This window comes from Triturus cristatus, chromosome 3_2 (genome assembly GCF_964204655.1).
Source record: "Triturus cristatus chromosome 3_2, aTriCri1.1, whole genome shotgun sequence".
NCBI lineage: Eukaryota > Metazoa > Chordata > Amphibia > Caudata > Salamandridae > Triturus > Triturus cristatus.
The window spans coordinates 908,073,998-908,099,842 of NC_140584.1; the positions used below are offsets into that span (position 1 = coordinate 908,073,998).

At 45.2% G+C, this 25,845-nt stretch overlaps 1 protein-coding gene and 1 long non-coding RNA gene across 2 annotated transcripts in view; one reads left to right on the plus strand and one right to left on the minus strand.

The window, feature by feature from the left end:
• The window catches only part of TLCD3A (TLC domain containing 3A), a 166,719-nt gene extending 166,387 nt beyond the window's left edge, over positions 1 to 332 (minus strand). Inside the window, exon 1 of the mRNA XM_085649357.1 lies at positions 31 to 332. Coding sequence (XP_085505483.1) covers positions 31 to 152 — 122 coding nt within the window. The 5' untranslated portion in view covers positions 153 to 332. The remainder of the gene's footprint in view (positions 1 to 30) is intronic.
• LOC146858437 (uncharacterized) lies at positions 308 to 25,845 on the plus strand. The gene is made up of 3 exons (XR_014980023.1): positions 308 to 439; positions 11,540 to 11,675; positions 24,766 to 25,845. It is a non-coding gene; the product is annotated as an uncharacterized LOC146858437 (long non-coding RNA).

The window sequence follows — 25,845 nt, forward strand, 5'->3', positions numbered from 1 at the left end:
GGTGACTGAGCCCAATTCTGCCTCATTTACCTGGCCCCGATGAGCGCGCACTCGGCCTCGCTCCATCCTGGCAGCACTCTCCTTGTCACCCGGATCAGCACCGCGAAGAGGCCGGGGAAGAGCAAACAGCCAGCGAACAAGACCAGCAACATCTCCAGGAGTACTGAGGTCCTGGGGAGGGAGCAGAAGGGCGGGGCTGTTTAGCGGAGGCGGATAATAGGGAGGTGCATGCGGGCTATCGCGACGCCCACTCCCCGCCCTCCCCTACATAGACACAAAAGAAGGACTGATGTCTAGCCTGGGTGGATTGCCGCACGCATAGCGGTCGCCTCATAACGGAAGAATGGATACCGCGGGGATGGACTGGAACACCTAGTGGTCTGGAGACACACAATTTGCTGAGTTATTGACATGCTTACTATTTACCTGGCGCACTAAGGTGACTTATGGAACAAAAATAATGCAAAACGAACAATATGTCCAATAGCGGTTATTTCTTTACACTTTTCATGGAATTAGCTGTGGTAAATGTGTGTATGTTTCTGAAGAATGCTGGAAGCCGCCCACGGCAGCCATAGAAGCTTCACGCCTCTGCCAGAAATCGGGGCCCCAACTCCCTGCATGATAAAAGACGGTGACAGGGGCGTCGGAGTAATGTTAAAAGAGGCGTGGCTCTACGCCCCTCTTCGCTCCTTAGGAGCCGCCCACCATCTCTCGCCAGTCTGCGTTGCATTTGTAATTCTCTGTAGTGAGGAGATTGCGCGAACAGCAAGGTAAGTTAAAGAGACATTATTATGTCACAAAGGCAAGAGCCCACGACCGCACCTCTTGCCTCGCCGGTGTCTCAAAGAAACCGTTACATAGTTGCGGTATCGGCAGCCCTCCCAGCAACACCGGGGAGAGGATGTGGTCTCACGGCTACACTGCCCACCTTGGAACTGGGAGACAAGGTTCGAGCCTCGGGGTCGACTCCTCATCCTGTCATTCTGGGCAAATCACTTTATCTCCCCGTGCCTACCAAAAGAAGCATTGGCATAGCCAATAGGTCTCACCTTTGGGACCTTATAAGTATTTAGTTATGCAGTACAAAATCCTTGGTGCAACAACATCAACTGTTGCATGGCTAAACACTTATAAGGTCCCAAAGGCAAGACCTATTGACTATGCCAATGCTTGTTCATACATACTGTCTTCTTTTCTAAACCTTTCTCTTTCGCATTCTTTTTCCCTTTCTCTCTTGCTGTAGGCCACTGTCTACGGATGACAAATAAGCCCCACCCCAAATATGAGTGTCGATGCCCACCACTAGCACACATTAAGCAAGCACTGAGCACTTATAATGTGCAGTAAGAATTCCCCATGCTCTTGCTCTGTTGAAATATCTATTAATTTAGATATGAGCTGGGCGAAATATACATTATACTGGCGTAATTAGCATAATCTCTAATTATGCCTTACTGTTAGGCAGAATTCTCGTAATTACTCTATTATTCCATATTTTGTAATTGTATACCAATTTTTCTTTAAATAATTACAGCAAATGAGCCATTCGTGTAAAAAATTGCAGTTTTCACCAAATTACTAGTCATTTTGCTGAAATTCTGCGCATTTACACTGAAGCAAATTGTACGCTCCTCCAGTCTCTGTATTTAGGACTTGGAGTAGCTGATTTAACACTCTTGGTTCTCTGGTCTTCTCAACATCCAAGTTGTCCCACTGATAACATAAGTTGCTCTTACATTTTTGCAATCTTGATGCGAGGAAGGATCAGTCAGTCTCTCCTTGGTGGAAAGTAATGGAGGAGTGGAGCTCATATTAACAGTTTCGTGAGGAAAATCAGGTTTTGCTGTTTTGTAAAGTAACTGCAATCTAATGTCAGAAAATAGGTCGGTGGAGTAAAGGTTAAAAGTTGACTGCGGTGAGTTAAGCAGTGCAGTCACATGCTGTGGTTTTCGGGAAGCTGCGCGAGAAGGAGGCAGTGACCCGGTTATCCTACAGTGAGATGAACAGCAGGCTTTACCGGAAAAAGAAGTCTCCTCTGACCCCGTTTGTATTGTGAAAAAATCTGCTGATTTAAGGGATTCTGATCCTTCCTGTTCTTCTGCAGCGAGATCGCAAGGAGAGTTTCCTTCAACATCACGTTTCTGACTTCCCCTTCTGTGGCAAAACCTGCCTGTATGGCAAAACGTTGACAAGGCGAGGACGTAAGAAAAACAAGTGCGTGCGCCTCGTGCTAAATTAAAAAAAAAAAAAAAGCCATGCAGGCTGCAGCGGGAGAGAGGCGGAGGGGTGCACCCGTGAGTGGTGCGCGCGCTGGGGAGAGCAGTCTGCTCTTTTTTGAAGCACATACTCGTGCTTTTGGCGTGCCCCTGCGCGCTCCTGCAAGGTGTATGCCTCCACAAGCACGAATATGTGCTTCGAAAAAGAGCTGAACGACAGCTATAGGTCTCCAAAGCAGCACATGCGTGCTGCGTAGGCGAGACTGAAAAAAGGAATGTGACCCTGTGTAACTTAACTGGTGCTCATGTAAAGCGCTCCATTACCTTCGGGTCGAGTTCACGCTATATAAATCTGCCCAAAAAAACCACTGTAGAATGACTACTTAGCGCACACAAAGAATGCATTAATTGAGACAGCACATATTTAGTGTAAAACAATGTGCTGCAGGTTTATTTCAGAAATGAAATATGCCAAAATTGTGGGTTAACTAATGGGAAATCCAAGGGCAGGCAGCAATGAGTAACCTAAGCTGTCCCACCGCCTAATGAGCCAAACAGCACAGTGGGCCAACCCTTAATGCTTCAATTCTAGTTACTTGGGGAGTTTTCTTTCCTTACCGTAGACCACCAGTCCAGGAGAAAAAAACACACCTCTTGAGGGCGCTGCATCACCAGCCAAACCCCCAGTTGCTCAGGCTTGCAACCGCTCTAGGTTATAACATTGCACCATTGCTTACATCCCAGGGTCCTGCAGTGAAGACTCCTGGGTTTTGGCATAAAGCCCCCGTGCTGTGCTCCCTGAGATGGTACTCTTATGTACCAAAACTAACTCCAGATCTCCCTGTAACTCCGCCAACTTCTTGGATGTGGCAGCTGTCACATCCGGGGTATAGTGTTGTGAGACTGCGCTAGAACCATTGTGGTTCTGAGCAGACTCAACAGAGGAATAACGTAACTTGCTGGGAGGTGTTAAGGTGTGGTTGTTAATGGTTCTGATGTAAGGAGAGTGCAGTGTGTGATCTTATGCTGAGGAATAAAGACGTCTGGTAGAGAGCTCCGTGTGGCTTATTAATTTTTCATGCTCCCGAGCTAGAGAGGACGCTACATCTGGCGACGAGTAGGGGATATGTTCTCTGAAGAAACAAGACTGCTCTCCCTGAGAGTTTTCAACGATATAGCAATTTGCTCGTAGATGCCACGGGTGCCACAAGTATTGTCAAACCAGTCTGAAGTTGGTGTAATTGGTGTTGAAGTTCCGCTCCAGCCCAGATACGGCAGTTGAAGGCACTACCGAAGAAAGCATTCAAAATGCAAGTCAGAATATGCTGGTAAGGCTGAAAGAAGAAATGTTATGTTGCACCATAACACTGATCAATCATCGATACAAAGCAAAATGGTAAAGGCAGCCACAACCAGGTCTGATACTAAAAGCTAAAGGCAGAGACGACCAGGTGCCAGAAACAAAATTGTTACTTATCGTAAAGAAAGAAGATGATGCCTTACAACCTCCGATCGGGTGTGATGACCCAAGGGCAAGCACATGGCCTGTGCTTGCCGAAGTGCCAGGTATGCCGGAATGGCAACCGTTGTCTGAACAGCATATGCTTTCGACAGCAGTATAAGAAATGCAAAATACGACACCACTGTGTTCCTAAATCTATCGCCACCATTCAACACCGCCAGAAGCAGAATATTGGCACCAGGTGGAGTGCGACATTTAATGACTTTGTAGATGCCCCAGAAGAAGTAGATGATAAGAAAATCATTAAGTATTTAAAGAACCTTGCTGGTGATGGAGTGAGAGAAGTGCTGAAGAAAACCTCGCAGACTGATGCACTATCATACCGTCGGATCAAAAAGAATTGGCAACCAAGTTCAATCCGATGCTGAATGTCGACTATTAAAAGTACATTTTCAAACAAGTGAGACAGCAAATTGGTGAAACGAAGGATGAGCTTATCAAGGGACTTGACGTACTTATCAAACGCTGCAAGTTCAGTGAATTTAATGATGGAAAAGCCATGCACCTTAAAGCTGTTGACGATTGTCTGTCAGACTCGTTCAGAAGACACATGTTGAGAGAAACACTCAGTTTAGAGAAAGTGCTAATAGCTGCGAGGACAGGGGAAAGTGCAGATCGACAGGCCGGTGATCTGGAAGCTGGACTAGCACAAGGTGAATCAACATTGATCATGAAAAGCTGGCACAAGCACAAAGTAGATGCATGCAAGTTGACGTCCAAAGAGTAGAAAAAGTGGTGTTTCTTATGTGGGTTTTCATTTCCCCATGAAGGTAAATGTCCAGCCATCGGACAAACATGCAAAGGCTGTGGAAAATAACTTTGTAACACTCTGTGAAGTGAAAGAGAAACCAAATGCGTCTCAATGTTAATATTAAAAATACGATACCAATGCATGTCACAATATATGTATGTATAATGGCGAACTCTCATCACCGTTGTTGTAATCACCGGATGTGACCTCCTCTTCAACCTCGAGTCAGAAGTACGTGGTCAGGCAGGCCCTGTACCTAGACACGAATCAACTGATCGACAGATCACAGGTGGGGTGACACGTAACACCTTAGACAAACGCGCAAACAGCAAAACCCAGATCGAACCTACAGAAAAGCAGCAACACCACAGTGGTCTCAGGAGATTGGCCCACAATAAAACGCTTTTGCCTGGAGGGGCGCGTGTTCGCTAAACACTATAATGTCAGATGCCACACTAAGTTAGGAACACTCTGCCAATCAGAACATAGCATGCACACTACACACAGTGATCACACGATCCCCATGTCAAACATCTGGACACGTACCCACTAGCTCCGCATTGTGTCAATGCAGGGTAAAGACCCACCAGCGCTTCTTAGCAAATGACCAGATTTATGGCTCTGTGACTAGGCCCAAATTCCTGTTCTAAAAAGAATACACAAATCGCTTTGTTCCACTTTGTGAAATGTATGAAATGACGGCCAAAACCAATGTACTTTAATACAGTCTTCAAACCCCAACTCTGTTGCCTGCTCTCCCGGCCACAGCATCTAATTAAACCAACTGTTCCTGTTTTGCCATGCGCCTCTTGCTTTTCATTTTTTCAAGGTAAATTCCCATTCTAGCAACATTTTGGCGAGCCAGATAGGAGAGATTGGTTCTTCGAGGCAGACTGTAGCCAAAGGAAAAGAACCCGGCCGTACGGATTCACACCTGCACAGCAAGAACGGAGAGCAGACTCTGCAATTGATTGGAAGTTATGCTGAATCCGCAGGGCAGAGGTCCATCCTCAAGCCACAGTCAGTGGATAATAGACTACATCTGATCCTTAGTCCCAGCATTTGGCTATGGCAAAATGGGAAGGAGATCACCTCTCTTTGATAGTCAGCACACTAGGAAAGGTGAGAGTTGTATAAGTCGCTCGGACTACTAGACACGACACATGGACGTTATGTCCTCATGGACTTCTTCAGGGCTCTATTTCGTAATTCTTATAATTAAGATGCTTTGCTGGTATTTATGTCATTCATGGTATGTCCATTCTCTTTGCCGATGTTGTTATTTATCAATTCCTCTAAGGTTGGACACAACCATGTCAATCCGCGCAATAAACTACAGTAAAGTAACTTCCAATTGTCTTTAATGGAAAGATTGTTTCATAATATTTCAGGACTTGCTTATGTAAGATATTAGATCTTGGGAACACCCCAGTGGACAAATTCCAGCACTTTGGCGAACCTAACTCAGATACAGGCCACTTATATCAGCAAGTCCTGAAAAATTCTGAAACACTCTTTCCATTAAAGAAAATAGGAAGTTTCTTTACTGCAGTTTATTGCGCGGATTGACATGGTTGTGTCCAACCTTAGAGGAATTGATAAATGACGACATCGGCAAAAAGAATGGACATACCACGAATGACATAAATAACAGCACAGCGTCTTAGTTAGAAGAATTACGAAATAGAGCCCTGAAGAAGTCCATGAGGACATAACGTGTTGGCTACTGTTTTAAGGAGAATAATCAGAGATTAAAAAAAGAAGAATATGAATAAAGAACATTCCACAAAAATACTTTAATGGAGTTTTGAAAATTACATGCTCTATGTGGTTGATTTGCATTATGACTACTGAATTATTATGATCAAAAAGTGAGACACACTGAATAGTTGTGGTGCTGAACCTTTTTTTGATTTATTTTGAAGGAGAATTTTCTCTATCGGAAGGAGTAAAGGGCTGATCTTCCGGTTCTGTGCACCATTTAAAGTGTTTTGATAATTCTTTCCACTATAGTGGTAGGTGCAGTAGGTCATTGCTTCAGCCCTTTTCTGTATGAGTTTGTTCTTAATTTTGTTAGTCTAAAGGAGTTTCTTAGTATTATCGGTTTCTTAAACTGGTAGTATCTGAAATAAGTGAGAGGTGTTATTCGCTTGGACCACTGGGTGTGACACAGCCGGTACGCATGACCCCTGGGTGTGACATAGGTTGTGATTCGAATGTTAGGTAAACATTTGGACCTTGGAAATTAAGGCGCAGATTGTGCTCGGCCAAGGAGGGCCTGTAATTGTCTAGTTGCTCTTTCTTCTCCATGTGAATTGTTGCTATCTTTATCCCCAAGCCGATTTTGACAGACTATCGCTCTCACTTAGTTTGGTGTACCGCACAGAGCCTCCCTTCATCATAGAGCGGCATGCTCTAGGAGTGGGCTAAGGCTTTTTGGACTTTGGACAAAGTCATCAATTTTTTCCTCTATCACTTTTTTCTCTTCTACTTTCATTGTGATTTTCAATAGCATTTGCATTTTTTTATGATGTTGTGGTGCTGATAAATTATTGCCAACTGTGTTTCATGTTGAATGTTATGTCTCTTTAATGCTTCTATGCATTTGAAGAAATTGCCACTTTTTATATTTGCAAATCAATTGCTAAAAGTATAATTCGTAATGTTTTGAACTAATCACTGCACTTTCTTACAGGTTGTTACCCTTCATATGCTTTGTTTTATATATTGTTAAAGTTTGTCTGAAGCATCTTTGTCCTGAAGCGGAGCTCGTAGTAAAGTAGTTATTGCCGGCATAATCCCTTGAACATATTTTCCCCATGATCAGAGTAGAATTTAGGATTGTCTACAAAGCCATGATAAGTTAAAAGTGTACTAGTCCCTTAAAAGATTCCCAACCCATAATGGAGTAGCCATTAAGCCACATGCAAACTAGGTTTCCCGCTCAGGCTAAAAAACTAGATAAATTCTGCCGTGACGGCATGCACACACTAAGATGCCTGCGTTCCCTGGCCAGAGGGAGAAACCTTCGACACCAACATAATAGAACACAGAAGGGCATACATTCGGACCAAATATGTAGGGCAGAAAAAAACTAAAAGAGAGGCACCGTTAGAACTATGGGCCATCTTCAAGGTAGTTCCAACCTACAATTCCGTCCCAGAATCTGCAAGACAGGCATCCGCTCCTCCCCCACCATACACTGGCATAGATGTGCCCACTCTAATACTTGTGGGCCTTGCCGTCCCTGCACTCGGTTAAACCAACCTGCCGGTGAGGGGGTGGCAGGGCACCCCACGGGCAGCGAACCAATAGATCTAGGGCTGGGAGGTTGCTCGACCGGCTAACACAAGAGACTTCAGCCTCACACTGGTTAGGTTCTAAGGTTCCCTCAAACCCGACCCCCATCTGCCATGTTCAGAACACCAAAAACCAGCAACCCCGGATAGAAACACCCTTAGTGGGAGTAGAGAAAGGGATCCCAGCCCTCCAAGACCTAGCGGCAAGGAAAGCCACTGCCGGTCTCGAGCATATGACAATTACTCACTGATTCCGAGAGAGATAATAGTAAGAGACAATGAGGATGACCTTGCTTGCCCATTCTGCGAGCTACTAGCAGATTGGAGTAAGGAGGGGAAACAATTTCGACTGGTCCTGATCTAAGGGGGGGGATCACTTGAGCCAGAGGACATGGCTATGGCAGAGAATTGCATCAGATATGGGAAAGGAAATCCCAAGTGAGATTTCTCCTACATGCAGCAATGCCTCGTAAGGTGGGAGAGAAAGCAACTCAAGAGGAGAAGGGAAACAAGAGTAAGTAGAAAGAAGTTGGATCGGGACCACAATGCAGCTGCGGTCTCCCTGAAGAGGGGGCAGGCGATTCTGGTCAGAACAGCTGTAATTGCGATAGCACTGAAGATGCTGCCACAGAGGTTCAGGAATGATCTAGCAAGTAGCAAGTTGTGCAGAGAACCCTCAAAGCCTTGACCAAGTTCCATCCTTCCCTACCATCACAGACCCCATCAAGCAGCATGGCCAATGCGGGTCATCCCCACGCTCATTGGGTGAAACCGACCTCCCTGTTCTCACGTGTCCTGTGCTATCATTGATCCGACGATCCGATGAGGAGCCCACTGTGACGATATTGATACACATACAACACCATACAGCTTCCTGATTGACACAGGGGCCACGAAGTCCTGTCTAAAAGAAGGGATGGTACCCCTGTCCAAAGATTCCATGGACATGCAGTGCTTATCAGGCGCGGTCATGAGAGTTCCCTTCACGAAACACCTAGGGATAGATGTGGGTGGCAGCCATGTGAAGGGCAAACTATTATATCACCCCTCATCTCCTACTAATCTCCTAGGTAGAGACCTGATGGCCAAACTAAATATGACCACCCACTTCTCAGAGGACAGGACAAAGACTTACTCATCCCCCGGGATTGCCCCGACAAGACTCATGTCATTAATCTACCCATGTTGAACAACTGGGCAAACAAGAGCAATGCTAACATGCAAGAGCTGCTAAGTCGGAAGGTGCAGTTGCCCGATAAATTCATGTTTCTTCATGAAGGTTACCACGAGGTGGGCCACCAAGGGCAAATACTGCTCTGCTTGGTGGCCTTTGAGATACGGACCCGATATGGGGTCCTGTTCACGACCTGTGGGCGTGCGTCATCTTCATCGAACCCGGACTCAGTATACTGGAGATAACTGATGACCAGTTGTTCGGTGAGTGCCCAGGGACCTCAGAGATTGTCTTCATCAATTCCATCTAAGTTATGGTGGAATCACGGAATAAGGCCCCTTCGCCCATGGCAGTACTAACAGCATGGCAGGAACAAGATTTTTCAACGATACCTCCACAGCTGTGGGCCAAGGGACCCTATGATGTAGGACTCATCAACACCCTGAACCCGTAAGAATCACATTGCAAGAAAGGGCCATTCTGCCCCGGGTGCCCCAATATCCGCTCTCCAAGAAGGCAGACAAGGGTATAGCACCCACGATCCAAGCCCTAGTTGACCAAGAGATCCTCCATGTCGGGGTCTCCCCCTGAATTATGCTGATCTTTGCGGTCAAGAAGAGCAAGGGAGGAACCTGGTGCAGGACCAGCGCCCCCTTAATGACATCGTGGTCCCAGAGTTCGCTGTAGTACCAGACCCTTCTGTCATACTAATTAGCATACCCGCAGACGCGCGCTACTTTTCTGTGATAGACATAAAAACGTGTACTTTAGCATTCTGCTGCATCCCATCAGTCAGTACCTGACTGCATTCACCTTCCAAGGGGTTCAGCTGCTATACAAGAGTCTGCTTCAGGGGTACTGTGAGTCCACTAGTATCTTTAATAGGATACTAAGGAAGGACCTCAACAACTTTCAATCCAGCAGCACCCTCACACAGTATGCTGACGACATCTTGGTATGCAGTCCCTCTGAGGGCCTGAGCTGCCAAGTGACGATATCCCTCCTGACTGTACTTGCCACGAAAGGGTACAAAGTGGAAAAGAGGAAAGTGCAGTATGTACAGCAGGAGGTTAGTTATCTGGGCCAACTAATCTCAACAACCGGTTGGCAGATCACTCAGGGCTATGCCGCCACCAAAGATGAAAAAGGGTATGCAAAAGTGTTTAGGGCTGTGCAGTTATGTTCGACAGTAGGTCTTTGACTACAGTACACTCATTTGCCACTTACTCAGGGCCACGAAGGAGGCGAGAGCGGCCCATCAGGAACTAACATGGACACCTGAAATGTATGATCAAAGGTCAATGAACTAAAAACAGAGATGTTGCACTCCCCTGTGTAAGGGACACCTGACTACACAAAGGAATTTTTCCTATTTAGCCATAGTGATCGGCGACTCATGACAGCCGTCCTCATGCAACAGTACCCCCAGGGACACAAGCCCCTTGCATATTACAGTGGGCTCTTGGACTCAGTCATGCAGGGTCATTTTCTGTGCGAACAGGCATTGGCAGCATAGACCTTTGCCATTGATAATAGGACCGCCATTGTGATGGGGACATCACTAACACTGCATTCCGAACACTCAGTGTTTGCAGTCGTACAAAAGAGCAAGAACACACTGACTACGCAACAGGTGTCAGGCTATTAGCTGATGCTCTCCAAGCCATCCCTAAAAATAGTACGGTGCCATGTTGTAAATTAGAAAAAAAAAAGGTTGATTCACACGATTTGAGCGTTATGTGAGAGATAGAAGCAATCAAGCACCGTCAGTGGAACTTGTGTCCTGACGGCCGCATTCTTTTTCGAAGTGGTATACGCAATTTTTCAACCCTGAAGTCAGTTGAAATACCCAAGTGTGGTTAACGAAAGCAGCAAGAATAAGGAGAGAGTTATTCAGAAGAAGCCAACCCGGCAGAATAAGAGGCCTTTTGTGCAGATTAAATCCGTTACAAGCCTGTTCCCCTTGGATTGACTACAAGAGGTGGCAACTGCAACACTATTGGTCACATCTGTTCAATCACCTATATCCTAGGCTGGTATACAATTCCTGTGTCCTGATGAAGACCCGATATGACTACTTACAACTAGCGGTTGATGTAGGGTCGAAACGTTGACGGTTCTCCAGTCCCTTATTAATCTGATTTCCTTGTTGACAATAAATAGATAGGACACGTGCTTTACAAGGTCTATCGCATACCCATGAGGAAACTAAGGACTTTTTCAAAATAAGGAATCTTGTATATATTTTTGTTACATTGTGTAAATACGTACATATACTGTAATTATTTGCACTGTCACTTATTGCACTAAGTCACTTTATTCACTTGTTTACTGCGTCGTTTTCTAAAAATATTGTATATACAGCCTTAGCTTTATCTTTTTCAATTTTCGGATTTTGCTTACCTCAACTCAAAATATAAGGAATAAATTGTTATATCTAAAATTGTATAATTTTGTTTAATATTGATTATTCAATTGATTCATATATGCTGTGATTCTTGATTTATTATGATTGAAAGTAATTGTTTCCCTATGGAACCATTGTTTATATTTTATTTTGATGTTGTAAATTAGGCCACCTTTCTAGCGCATGAGGTCAAGGATGGAGGGGAGACCCACAACTGTGCGACCCAAACCCCAAAGGGATCACCTATCCCAGATAGTGGAGCACTATTCATTGATGGATTCTCCAAAATAGTCCAAAAAACAGGTAAGACACATGGGGGCAGCGGTAGTGACGGCTTGTAGCCACACAGCCTCAGAGGCGCTACACGTAACAGCGCAGAAGACTCTACTTCCCCCACCTCGCAGCACAAATCGCAAAACTGATAGCATTAATTGAAGCCCTTAAAGAACTCCAGTCCTTTTTGAAGTCTGCTACATCTAAATGGAATCCTTTGTTTCTATCATGGTGGGGACGCCTTGACACAATCAAAATGATGTTAGTCCCTGTTATTCTTTTTTATCTTTCCAATATTCCTATAACTATTGCCAACTCCCATTTTAAAAACATATATTCCATATTATCTAAATTTTTATGGAACAACAAAACACCCTGCATCTCCTTGCATAAACTTAAACGCCCTAAATTCTTAGGAGGCGTTAACTTCCCCGACTTCCAAATCTATCATAATGCATTCTCTCTCAAGCAGGCCTCATTATTCTTATTAGAGGATGATGATTCCCGTTCTCTCCCATTATGGGTTGACGTTGAAAAGTCCTTTTTTCAGCCCTTTTCCTTTCAAGAAACCGTGTCCTTTTCTCAACAACCTATTTCTTTTTCTCTCCCTATACTCAATAATTCATGCAAAATTCTTAAACCTTTATTTACTAATCATCTTTCTCCTTCAGATAACTTTCATCAATCTTCCATATGGTATAATAAAGATATTAAATTAAATAACTAAGTTCTATTTTGGAAAGATTGGCATTTTAAGGGTCTTCATTCGGTTCATCAGCTCTGTCATGAAGATACTTGGCTGTTCTTCTCTTCTGCTCAATCACGCTTTTCCTTTCCTCCATCATATCTTTCCAAATATGCCTCCTTGCATTCTCTAATGCAAACATCCTATCACAACATGACATCCACAACTCATTCCTCCTCTTCACCCCCGCATGCTTTATCCATCCTGTCCCTCTCCCCATCAGCATCACAACTCTACCCATCTCTATCACCTTTTTCATCCATGAGAGATAAAACTGAAGTGGAAATGCTTTGGGAGACTGATCTTCAATCCTCCTTTTCTACGTCTACGTGGAATAAGATTTGGATTAAAATTAGAAAATCTTCCCGAGCTGCTAATACCACCCAAACTTTGTTCTACATCGACAACAGAATTTTATTTACTCCCGTCTCATTACACAAAATAAATCCTGCTCGTTCCACCTCTTGTTGGTCCTGTAATGCAAACCCAGCAGACCTAAAACATATGCTTTTCGTATGTCCTCAGGTTCATAGCTTTTGGAAACAAGTCTGGGCACAGATTAATACCATTTTTCATATCCAAGTCCCTTTTTCTTTTGTTAACATACTTTTAGGTAGTCTTTCCGATGACTGGAATTCACAATCTCGTAATTTCCATATAATTGATCTACTCCTTGCAGTTGCCTTCCAACAGATTACCAGGTCATGGAAGGATAACTCCAACCTTTCTTATCGTGCTTGGTGTTATAACCATAGGTTAGACAGAGCATATGTTCACCCTATCTCCCTTGCTATTAAGAGAAGACCTCCTATGGTTACCTATTACCCATTTTCTTGATGTATCTGCACATGCCTCACAAACTCCTGACCCTCGAATTGAAGAAGTTCCTAAACCTCCATGAGTAGTATTTTTAATTTTTAATGTATATATATTTCCTGCTGTTTCCTCTATTTAGCCATTTTGCTCAGTTTCCCTATATCTTTTACGTTTTATTGTTTTATATCTTACTAAAATTATATATTAGTTATGATATACTGACAATTGGCTACTTTTGCCTCTTTTTGTTCCTTTTTCCCTTCTCACCTCTATTGCCTTGCCAGTTTGCATACCGATTTTTCTTATGTTAACATTTTCTCACTATACTGTATTGCATTTTATCTTGCATCAATAAACTTTCTCTTAAACTAAAAAATTAATTGAAGCCCTTACCCAAAGCTCAGGGAAGGCGGTCACCATCTACTCCAACTCCACGTATGTCACTACCAGGGTGCACGCTAGCATAGGCAGATGGAGAAGACATGGGTTCCTAAAATCAGATGGCACCCCTGTCGGACACAGAGACGTCCTAGAATTATTGATAGACGTGCTAACTTTACCTAAGTGGTGGCCGTGGTAAAATATGCCACTCAACAAGGGGGCAGAGCCTTCGTATCTCGGGCAAACGCATTAACCGATCAAATTGTGAACAAGGCAACCTACGGGAAGATCAGAGAAGCACACATACTCCCGTTCACGGCAGACTACAGTGACCGAACCATCACATGATAGACTGTATACTGAAACAGCAGGACTATACTTGAGCGAAGTACAGGAGAGCGCATTGCCTGACAAAAATGGGCTATGGCTGGCCCGGGGTTGCCCAAAAAACGCACATGACCTTACATACCGTCACGTACCCACAGGAAAACCCAGCATGCCTCAAAGTCTAGTCTAGTCCTAGCTTTACCCCAACCGTACTTACCCACACACATGGCAAAAGATAAACTAATAGCTGAGCTCCAAAGTGACTGGTTTATCCCCAACCTGTCTGAAACTGTAACCATGTATCTGAATGAGTGTACTGTCTGCCAGTTATACTCACCCAAGCCTACACTGATGGTCGTGTCTTCAGCTATTCCCCGATCAACAGGGTCATTCAAAACACTACATGTCGACTCCATAAATATGATAGACTGATGCACTAATTAACGATACCTGATAGTAGTGGTCTGCTCATACTTCAGGTGGATCAAGGCCTGACCTTGCATGCACTTTGACGCTAATGCAGCAACCATATTCCTCATCGGGGAGGTAATAGCAAGGTGGGGGTATCAGGCGTCATCCGATCAGACAACGGCAGGCACTTTGTCAACTCCATGTTTGACCACATCTGTGCCCTTCTATATATCTTGCACGAACTGGCCTCAGTCTATCATCCCCAAAGCGACCAGATCGTTAAGAGACTCAACGGGCAGCTGAAAAATAAGATTACCACAATTTGCACCAGCCTTAACAAAAAGTGGCTCCACTATTTACCAGTAGCCTTGTTTGCGCTAAAGAACACACCTAGCAGCGATCACTATCTTACACCACACCGGATTTTAACAGGCAGGCTGAATAGAACACCCATCCCCAACAAACTGACCAAATTGAGCGCTGAGGCGAGTCTCAGGCATTAGTGGATAAACTGCATGTGTATCTTTCTGAATTAACAGAAAATGCCAAGTTCCTATATAAGCAGGTCCACCACCGTAGCTCCAAGTACACTACCACCAAGCTACCCTACCAAACACCTCAGCCTGGCAGGAAGTTTACATCCGCAACTTTGTGAGGAAGTGGAAGAAATCTAAGTTTGAAGGTTACTACCAAGTAATATTTGTGACACCTACCGCCCTCAAGGTGGAAGGAAGGAAGGCCTGGCTCCACCTCACTGACGTACGGCTGAGACCTTCCTCTTCAAATCCTCCATGAACTGTACATCAGGTTTTTTCTACAGATTTTTACTCTTTACACTGTGCCAAGCAAATGTCAGAAAGCTGTAGACGGCCCCTCCAAACACCATCCCAAGACCTGCAATTCATATTCGAGCAACAACAGCGGGAAGAGAAAATGGGCGCCAGAAGGAGCTAGAAGCATTCTCGCCTGGCCCACAAGGCCAGGATGCAACATCAGTTACGACAAGTAGAAACCAGACAAGATCGATCGTCGTCAAGTTCATTCTACACAGGCTCTTCAACGTTAGTATCAAGCTCCAGTGAAGAAAATGGATGTGTGATGATAATATTGAACAAGGAAAGACAGGCAACTAAATTCATTTGGACACTGCCCCAATATTACAATAAAATCAATGGTTACCCCATAAACTTTATCATAGACAGTGGTGACTCAATTAACATCATGCCAGGTGAGAAGTTCAATAGATTGTCTGCCGTGCCACTCCGCAACCCGTCAAACACAAAGGTATACAAGTGGGCTGCTTCTAAACCGTTGCAGAGTCAAAGGTCATTCACAGCAACAATGCAACATAAAGCAGTATCAGTGGAAAACACCAATCCACGTTTTCCAAGGAACTTCATCCAGCGCATGCCTACTCAGTTTTGCTACGGCTGCTGGCATTGGACTGACATCTCTCAATTACAACCTCCACATTCAATCTGAAATTGTGAGTCCATTCCTGTTGTTGTTTCATGGCCTGAAAGCTCAAGACAATGAAAGTGAAACTTCACACTAAAGAGGACATTCACCCTACTGCCAAGCAACACTGCAGAGCCACTTTTCACATGCAAGAAGCCGTTGAGAAAGAACTAGAAATGCTATTGAAGCATGGCATCATTGAGCGCTCCACTGGCCTAATGCCATGGGTTTCGCCCATAGTGGTGGTGCTGATAAAGGATAGTGGAGGTGCAGTGCGCAACTGTGTTGAAATGCGCAAAGCCAACAAAGTAATCGAGGGGGAAAGACATCCCGGTCCACACATAGCAGACATGATCATGCAACTGAACAATTCCAAAGTCTTCTCCAGTCTTGATCTGAACAAGGGATATCATCAACTCAAGTTGGAAGAAAACTGCAGGTACATCACTACTTTTTCAGCTCATATTGGTTTGTTCAGATACAAAAGGTTGAGTTTTGGAGTTTCATTAGCTGCAAAATTATTTCAGGATGTCATATGTCGAATAATTCAACCTGTCACGCATTCTTTTAATTATAGTGTTCAATTTTTATTGTTGGGTTAATTAACCTTTACAAACGGCTAAAAAAGATAAAAATATGCAGTGTGCGATAATAAAACCATATAATAAAAACAAACGTCGCTGAATACGGGCAGAAAGAGTTCTACTGAACCATTTAAAAAAAAGCAGGTTAGGAAGCAGTCGTGGCACGTAACAGAGCAAACATTTGCACATATAAATTGATCGATATGAAATATACGCAGAACACAAACCTGTTGTAAAGTGATAGATCTACAGTATACAGGCAAGGGTGATTCAGCTGATCCATATTTTAAGGGATAATGCAAGTAACAGATCGCATCGTTTTTAACATGGATTTTAAGCAGTGTGCAAAATATGCAAAACGCAGGCCAGTTGTGAAACGGCAGATCTATAACAGTACTAAACAGAAACATGTCGCAAACTTGTCTTGCTCAAAAACTGACTTAGTACAGTCCAGACAATGAGTGTTTAGAACAAGCCAATAACCAACTGACCAATATAACAATGTGCAAAATACGCAGAACACAGACCTGCTGCGAGACAATAGATCTACAGAGTACAGGTAGGAAAGATTCAGCAGATCCGTATTTTTAAGAGTAGTGCAAATAACAATCACATATTTTTTGTTTTAACATGGATTATAGAGCGATGTGCAAAATACGCAAAACACAGGCCAGTTATAGGACGTCAGAGCTGTAAACGGCACTAAACAAGAACATGTCACAAGCTAGTCTTAGAAGCTGACCTAATGCAGTCCAGACAGTGCATGTTTAATAAAAAACAATAATCAGTTGACCAATGTTATTCTTTGGGGAAGTGGCAACCCTGACAGCAACAGGGATGTTCTTGCTACAGTTTGTCGAAAGAGCATACTATATTGGGATAGTTTTGTATTATCGGTTAAATTCCACTTAACATGCAAACCCAATCCTTGGCATACAATGGTGGCATTGCAAGCTGTGGGAAGAGTAGAGTGATTTACTTGGCACGACTGGAAATGAAACCTCTTTTGTCTTGGACATTCATAGACCTGCTCCTAGGATAATTGCAGAACTCCAAATTGCTGGAGCATTTGGTTCAGTTTCACACCTTGTAATTCCACTGGAGTTTCTGGGGTAGTCTTTTACAGATTGAGGTGTGTTAGCTCACAGGCTCTCCCACTGTGTAAACCCTTTTACCACTCTTGTGACAAACTTGGTGAATCGAATATAAAGCATCAGATTCTCTGGGTTCATGGATGCAAGGGTAGCTTGCCGGCAGGTGCAGACACCAAGTTTGTTCCAATCGTCACGTAGCAAAGTCCTTCAATCGTCAAGTAGTGCAGGGCATAAGCAAATTACATGCCCTAATGATTCCTTGCTGCTCCCTCATCCCCAGCACGTTGTATTATCGTTTATGCGGCGCCAGCCAGGCAGGTGATGCAGGATAGGCCATTCCCCCATTCTAAGAGCTAGAAATCTTTTTTTCCAAAATACTGCGTAAGTGCACTACAGTTGTGGTGCAACAATCCATGACTTAAACCCCGATATAATCGTCCAGGCGCGCTTGCGCTGTGCCATTTGTGCTCTGTCTGAATGGAAGTACGAAAAGCGAGCACTCTTTTTGATGTACATTTTGAGAGCCGGCTGGGATGGATTAGTACTCCAAATTTCTTTCCACTCCAAAAGTTGTAAGGAGTCATCTAGGTAACGTTGATGGGATCGTCCTAGGTGACTGGAAGATATTTCCTGCTGCAGCATAGCCTCCAGGCTTGCTTCTGTGACAAGTGTAGTTCATTACACAGCTTGACAAATGCTTTGGCCCCAACCGCTCATTGATCTTGAAGGCCAAACTTGAGTCGTATCTGAGTGGGGGATGCGGTTTTTGGAAGACTCAGCCCTTGCTTAAAAATTCTTGTTGTAATCTTGTTCACCAGGTGGTATCTTTCCCCAGCATAATTTCCTGACCGTACGATAAACAGTTTGCAAGTTTAGCCTTCATAACGGTTATTAGAGGGGTCAAGCTTGGTCCAGATAGTTGCCTTGCGAGCTTCATAAGTGTTACCTGGATGGTCAGGGTTGTGGCTCTGACCTCATCCCTGTGTTTTGAGAAGGTACACCATCTATCCATGTGGATCCCTTGGTATTTGTATAAGACAGCCATTTCCATGCTTTTACCTTTGAACTGCCATCCACCACCTTGATTTTTCTTGTCCCATAGATGATTGTCCTTGTCTTTGATCAATTTAATCCCAGGTCGTTTGAGTTGTGTATAGAAGCAATTGATCAAGCAGCCTCTGCAAACCAACTCTTGTATGGCTAAGCAGAACAAGGTTATCTGCATACAGTAAGTTGCTGACCCTGATTCCGCCAAGTGTTGGAAGGTGGAAGTTAAACTCTTCGAGAGACTACGATAGATCCGAGGTAAAAAGGTTAAAAAGAAGGGGCGCCAACACGTACCCTTGTTTTACTCCGTGTAACGTTTGTATTTTTCTTGAGATATAGGATCCATCTCCCAGTTTTATACAGATCCCTGTGTTTTTGTGAAGCTGAATTATGGCCTTTGGGAGGGCGGGTGGAATTCCCCAATTCTGCAGTTTGATCTATAGTTACTCACTGGGCACTTGATTGAAGGCTGCCTTGAAGTCAACAAAGCAGCAATGAATTAGAGTTCTTGAGGCTGCCACTTTATCCATCAGTACAGATATAGCAAGCAGGTTTGTTATAGTGCATGATTTTGGCACAAATCTCGTCTGGTTGAAGGGTAATTCCAGAAAAACATCACCAGCAACCCTGGGATCCGAGCACTATTTGCCCTTCTTATTGTTAGCGTCTACTTGTCACTGTACAAGCATGTTATAGTGTTGTTGCTGCTATGTAAATCTACAGCATTAATGGCGCATTGTCCACTCGGGGCACTGGTGACGCAGATTGTGCGGGTTTTTAACTTTTTATAGATACTTTGGGAGGGGTTAAGAGGGAGGGAACCGTGCATTGCATGTTAGGGTTGCTGATGTGGGAGGGTAGTTGGGGAACTATGTTGGGCAGTTCCAAGCGTCCACTCGACAACAGACAGTCTATGGGGGTGTTGACAAGTGTGTTGAGAGGGTTTCAGAGGGCGGGAATAATGCACGGCAAGTTGGGGCCGCCGATGTGGGAGAAGCGGGGGGAACTTGATTGGGCATACTTAAGTTTACAGTGGATAACTGGATGCATATGAACAGCACAAACTTTGAGACAGGCATACGTGCTTTCTACACACTAGCACAAGGTTCCTTAGGTCATGGTGGGTGAGGGGCAAAAAGACCGCACAGAAGCACACATGGGATTCCTAACATGGAACGTCAGGGGTCTGGGCAACCCTAGAAAAAACCGACATATACTGGTTTATCTGGATAGGCATTGCGTCAGCATAGCCATGCTGCAGGAAACACGCACGCTACCTACACAGCAGCCCCAGTTTGCCTCTAGATGGGCCTCTCATAGACACTTCTCGTATTCAGCATACACGAGAGGCACTGCAATCCTTATTAAAAGAACGGTTTCCTACACAGAAGAGGGATCTGCACTCGACCCACAGGGGAGGTATTGCATGACAGGGGGCAGGTTGGCATCTAAGTCAGTCACACTGGTCTGCAGCTATGGGCCCAATACAGATGATGAAGACTACAATATTACCTTATGGGCGCCCATAGTAAATATAGGCTCGACTCATCTCATATGGGGGGGCAATTTTAACCTAACACTGCATCCCCCATGGGATCGCTCTCACCCACTGCCGCATCACTACTCCAAAGCACCAAGACAACTACAGCAAATATTGGCAGACAATCTGCTCGTAGATGTCTGGCGCCACCACCACCCCACACAGCGGTAAGGCACATTTCACTCGGCAGTACACAATAACTGGTCTCGGCTGGACATGTGAGTTGTGTCGCAGGGTATGGCAGTGCATGCTCTCTCCACCCTTCACCTTGCGCGTTCCTATTCTGATCACTCCCCTGTGCTCATGTTGCTGAACCCTCCGGGCCTGCTGCCCCAGCCAAGGCTGTGGAGACTTCTACCTATGGCGCTCCTTGATCAGGTGTTCCAATCGGAGTTGGGGGAACTTCTTGAGGAGTTCCTTTGCCTAAACGTAGATACGGTCCCCTCCCTGACCACAGTATGGAAAGCGTTAAAGGTCGCCACTAGAGGACACTGCATAGCCAAAACGGGGGGCATTCTCAAAGATATCCGCACAACCATAGCCAGTCTGGAACGCCAGCTCAGGCAGCTGGAATCCAGCACCCACAAGCATGCGAGGGCCCTGCCGTAGTCAAATTCCGTGAACTCCTCACAGAGTACCAAGCCGAGGCAGAGAGGGAGTGTCGCTTCTGTGGAAAATATCACACAATGCGTAAATATAGACAGCGAACCATGTGTTAGTGATTTGTGATGGGGAGGGGATGCCCCACCGCGACACACCGGCCATCATCGGGGTGTCCGCCACACACTATCAGACACTATTCACGTCCTGCACAACACGTCAAGAGGAGACTCCTCAATACCAACAGCAGATAGAATTGGCCTGGCTCAGCGACCGGTAGAGGGAATGTTTGGCGTCTGAGTTTACCATGGACGAAATTTGGGAGGCCATCATGCACATAGGGAATGGGAAGGCACCGGGTTCTGATGGCCTCGGAGTAGAATTTTATAAAACCTACATAGACACGCCGGCACCCTTCCTAAAAGCCCAGTATGAAGATGCGGCCGAAGCGGGATCGCTCCCATCCACTATGCGGGATGCCATGCTGGTCTCACTTTTAAAACCCTGGAAACCCTCAGAATCCCCAGACTCGTACCGACCCCTGTCCTTAATAAATTGTGACACAAAGATTTTGACCAAAGTGCTGGCTAACAGACTCACACTATTGATGGATAATCTTATCAGGCCGGACCAAGCAGGCTTTATACTGGGCCGGTCAACCTCCCACAATTTGTGGACCCGGTTTTCTATCATGCACGATATTGATCAGGACGAACAGGCGGTGGCGGTCTTTTTAGATGCCACCAAAGCGTTCGACTCCCTGGAATGGAGCTACATATTTGCCGTCTTAACACACATGGGATTCCCGCCCGGGTTCCTCATGTGGATTAAACTGCTCTGCCGCCTTCCTAGTGCCACACTACTCCTGAACGGGGAACGCTCCCCAGCCTTTGCCATATCCAGAGGCACGCAGCAGGGGTGTCCCCTTTCACCCCTGCTGTTCACGATAGCGATGGAGCCGCTAGCTGCCATGCAGCAACAGCACCATAAACAATATGCGCTAGTCTACCCTATTTGACCCGTCTTGATCTCGCTCTATGCGGATTATATAACACTCTATGTGCGTGTCCCCGTAAACGGGTTAAATGCCATGATCCGCGAAATAATAAAGGACCAGATATAGGTGGCTAAATACCGGTCGTAAACCCGAAATTTGGTGAATTTCAGGGTTACCGACCGGTATTTAGCCATTCCTAATGTAGGTGATGATTCGGTATTTACTGAATCTGTATTTACCGAATCGGTATTTACCGATTCGGTAAATGCAATATAGAAAGCACATAAAAGAGTTCTATGTGCTTTAAGAATCCGTTAATTACCACCAACTTCAAGTTGGTGGTAATTAACGAATTCCTTTAAAAATTCACTTTTGAATTTTTTTTTAGTGCCATGTGGCACACAACCATGCCCTTAGAGCATGTATGCGCGCCACATGTGCACACAGGCACATTTCAGGGGTGCAACAGGGTGTCCTTTGGACACCCTCGCACCCTGGAAATACCTCCCGGTATTACCGATTCGGTAATACCGAGTCGCTAATACAGAATGGCTTTAGATTCATTCCTATGGGCCTCCAAGCCCATAGGAATTAATGGGTAGGTATTCCTTATTACCGAATCGGTATTACCGATTCGGTAATAAGGAATTGGTATTTTTTACAGATACATTGCCTACATAAGAAATACCGATTTCTTAATACCGAATCGGTAAATTTCGGTATTAAGAATTCGGTATTTGTGGATTACCTACATCTGGCCCAAAATTTGGGGCCTACCCGTTGCAGTGGTGTGATGATGAGGTCCGTTACCTCGGTGTCACCGTCACCAAAGAGAAAGATGAACTTATGAGCGCAAACTATGGAGTGGTCCTCGATAAGATATAAAGCTTGATCACCAGATGGATTGCTCTTCCACTTTCCCTTGCGGGTCGAGTGGCCTTAACGAAAATGGTCATTATGCCCAAATTCCTATACCTGTTCACAAACATCCCCCCCCCCATCCCGTCTTTTCTTTACCAGACTGAAGAGTCAGCTTATTTGCCTGGCATGGGGAGAGAAACAGCCTAGGATCAAATGTAGTACCCTCACGCTGCCACTCGCACAGGGCGGATTCGAAGCACCCGATCCTGAACTCTACTATCTCAGCGCTCAGGCACACTACGTTGCATATTGGCTTGCACCCCCACCCTTCATGACTCACCTGGCGGTTGAACAAGGGCTTATGGCATCCGCTTCACTCGCAGGACTTCTAGGCGTAGATAATAAAACAGCTGGGGGACCACGGTCCACAGTGGCATGCACCAACAACGCATGGTGCGCCATAGCCAAACGGTTCCAGGCACCTATGCTTTACTCCCCGTTACTTCCTCTCCGAGATCAGCCTAACTTGCCCGTCACACAAGAAGGTATCTGCAAGCGCATGTTCCTCAGGTTTGGGATTAATACCTGGGGAGACATGTACCACGAAGGGCAATTCAAAGGCGCAGCTGCATTCTTCGGCGACACTCCCCCCACTACCATGGACCGCTTCCGCTACATTCGCTTGTGACAGGATGTCATAGCCGCTACACCTGCATTTCCGGAGGAGCCCCCCACACTGCTCCCACTGCATCTGACAGTGCGGGCTGGGACATCACACGCTGTATCATGCATCTACAGGGCAACCATCGGGGCAGGATTGAATGGTTCCGTGAAAGCACGACAGGGATGGGAAATAGATTTAGGCCATCCAATTACATACGAAGCCTGGACATACTGTTGCCAGCAGACTGAGCGCATTATAGCTACCAGCAGATTTAGGATCATACATTTTAAATTCCTTTACCGCATGTATTATACGCCTGTGAAAATGCACCTCTGGGCTTGCTTCTCTGGACAAGCGTAGTTTATTACACAGCTTGACAAATGCTCCGGCCCCAACCTCTCATTGATCTTGAAGGCCAAACTTGAGTCATATCTGAGCGGGCGATGCGGTTTTTGGAAGACTCAGCCCTTGCTTAAAAAATCTTGTTGTAATCTTGTTCACCAGGTGGTATCTTTCCCCAGCATAATTTCCTGACCATAGAATAAACAGTTTGCGAGTTTAGCCTTCATAACGGCTATTAGAGACGAAGCCTGGGCATACTGTTGCCAGCAGACTGAGCGCATTACAGCTACCAGCAGATTTAGGATCATACATTTTAAATTCCTTTACCGCATGTATTATACGCCTGTGAAAATGCACAAACTTCAATTGTGTGATAGTGATAAATGCGACCGCTGTGAGAGAGATGGGGCGGGGTTCCTACGCGTTGCATGTGAATGCAGACCTGTGGCATGCTTCTGTACTGGGGTGGCGGCGGCTCCGGGGGACATGACTGGGGGCAGTTTGAACTTCCACCCGAAATGGGCTTCCTGGGATACCTCCCTGGGCACAAAGGCAACATTAATCATTTCCTGGCTCTGGGCCTCCTCCTTGCCAAGCGTAAAATTGCATGCAGATGGGGGTAGGGGCAGGGCGCCCAAATTCAAGGATTGGTTAGCCAACCTCACTTACTGCCAGGAGCAAAACGCAATATACGCTGAGCTACTCCCTGCCCGCTCACGGCCCCAGGACATCTGGGAACCCCTCACATCCTACCTGCTGAAAGAAACAGTCAGTGGCACTGACGCCAACGCAGCGAACGGGCAAACTAATTGCCAAATGGAGGCTGCTGGATCCCAGATTAGCGAGGTGGCTCTCCAGATCACCTGCTGTGTAATTCTGTATTCCTCTCATGTTGATGCCAGATCTAATGTACTGTGTCCCACGCTTGAAACCTAGCATCCTTTTTGTTCTCTATGGACTGTATCATCGTATTTTTGTACTGTAAATGAAATGCCCACCAAGTATTGTTTTTGTTAGTTCTGTAATACTAAAAAATGCCAAAAAATTGATAAAAAAAAAAAAAAAATGAAAAAGCATGGATGACGAACGCTCGACCATTTGCAGACGATGTTGAATTAAAATTTTACAAGTACAGGATGAACTGTCCATTACCAAGGAAGGTGTTGTTTTGAGAGGCTCGAGAATTGTCATATCTGAGAACCTAAGACAGCAAGTAATTTAACTAGCCCATGAAAGATATTGTGTCATTGCAGCCACCAAAAGAACCCTAAGAGACCGAGTGTGGTTCCCACACCAAGATGAGCGAGTGGAGCCGGAACTGAAAGAGTGACATCTTTGCAACTGCCTTTCACCCGAACAACCCATGACAAGGTAATCGAGTGGCTTGATGACATCTTTGCTGCATGGGGTATCCCCGCCAATCTCAACTATGACAATGGTACGTATTTTAGTAGCAAAGAATTCAAGGACTTTCTAGTCGAACTAAATGTCAAGCATCAAAAGAGTACACATCTGTTGCCCGAGCTAATGGTGTTGTGGAACGATTCATGGGTACCCTCAAAAGGGTAATTCCAAGAGCGTCGATGGAGTGAACTGAGTTAAATCAAGCCCTTTGTCTAGCCCTTCGTGCGTATTGTTCAACTCCTCACTCCACAACTGGTGAGAGTCCTGCCACCTTGCTATTTGAGAGAGCCATCAGAACCAAACTGCCACAGTGGACAGTAGAACGATCTGTCAGTGCTGATAAGGTTCGCATCACAGACACTTCTCAGAAGTGCAAGATGAAAACATATGCTGATCGGCTTCGATGAGCTTAGAAAACAATCTTTGATGAAGGTGACTGGATCCTGGTCAAACAGAAGTGAACGCAGAAAACAGAAACTGTTTACTGTCAATCCTATGAGGGTTGTGACATACACAGGAATATGGTGACAGCACATGACCCGTCACACTTTAAGCACCTACCTCGACATTCGTCAGTTCCTGCAATCATGAATGAGGTGACCCCGCCTGAAAGTCAGTTTCAAGCACTAGACTCTGTGCCATCATTGCACAATGAGAGTGTGCATCAGTCGTCTCATACCACTCGATCTGGCCGATTAGTGCGAGCACCTCAGCGACTTATTGAGGAAATGTAATGTGTCTGTTGTTTGTACTTTTTATTTAACAAAGGGAGAGATGTAGTGTATTGAGACCGTGCGCTAGGACCCTTGCAGTTCTGGGCAGACTCAACAGAGCAATCACGTAAGTTGCTGGGAGATGTTAAGGTGTGGTTATTACACAGGGAGAGTGCAGTGTGTAATTGTATGCTGATGAATAAAGATGTGTGATAC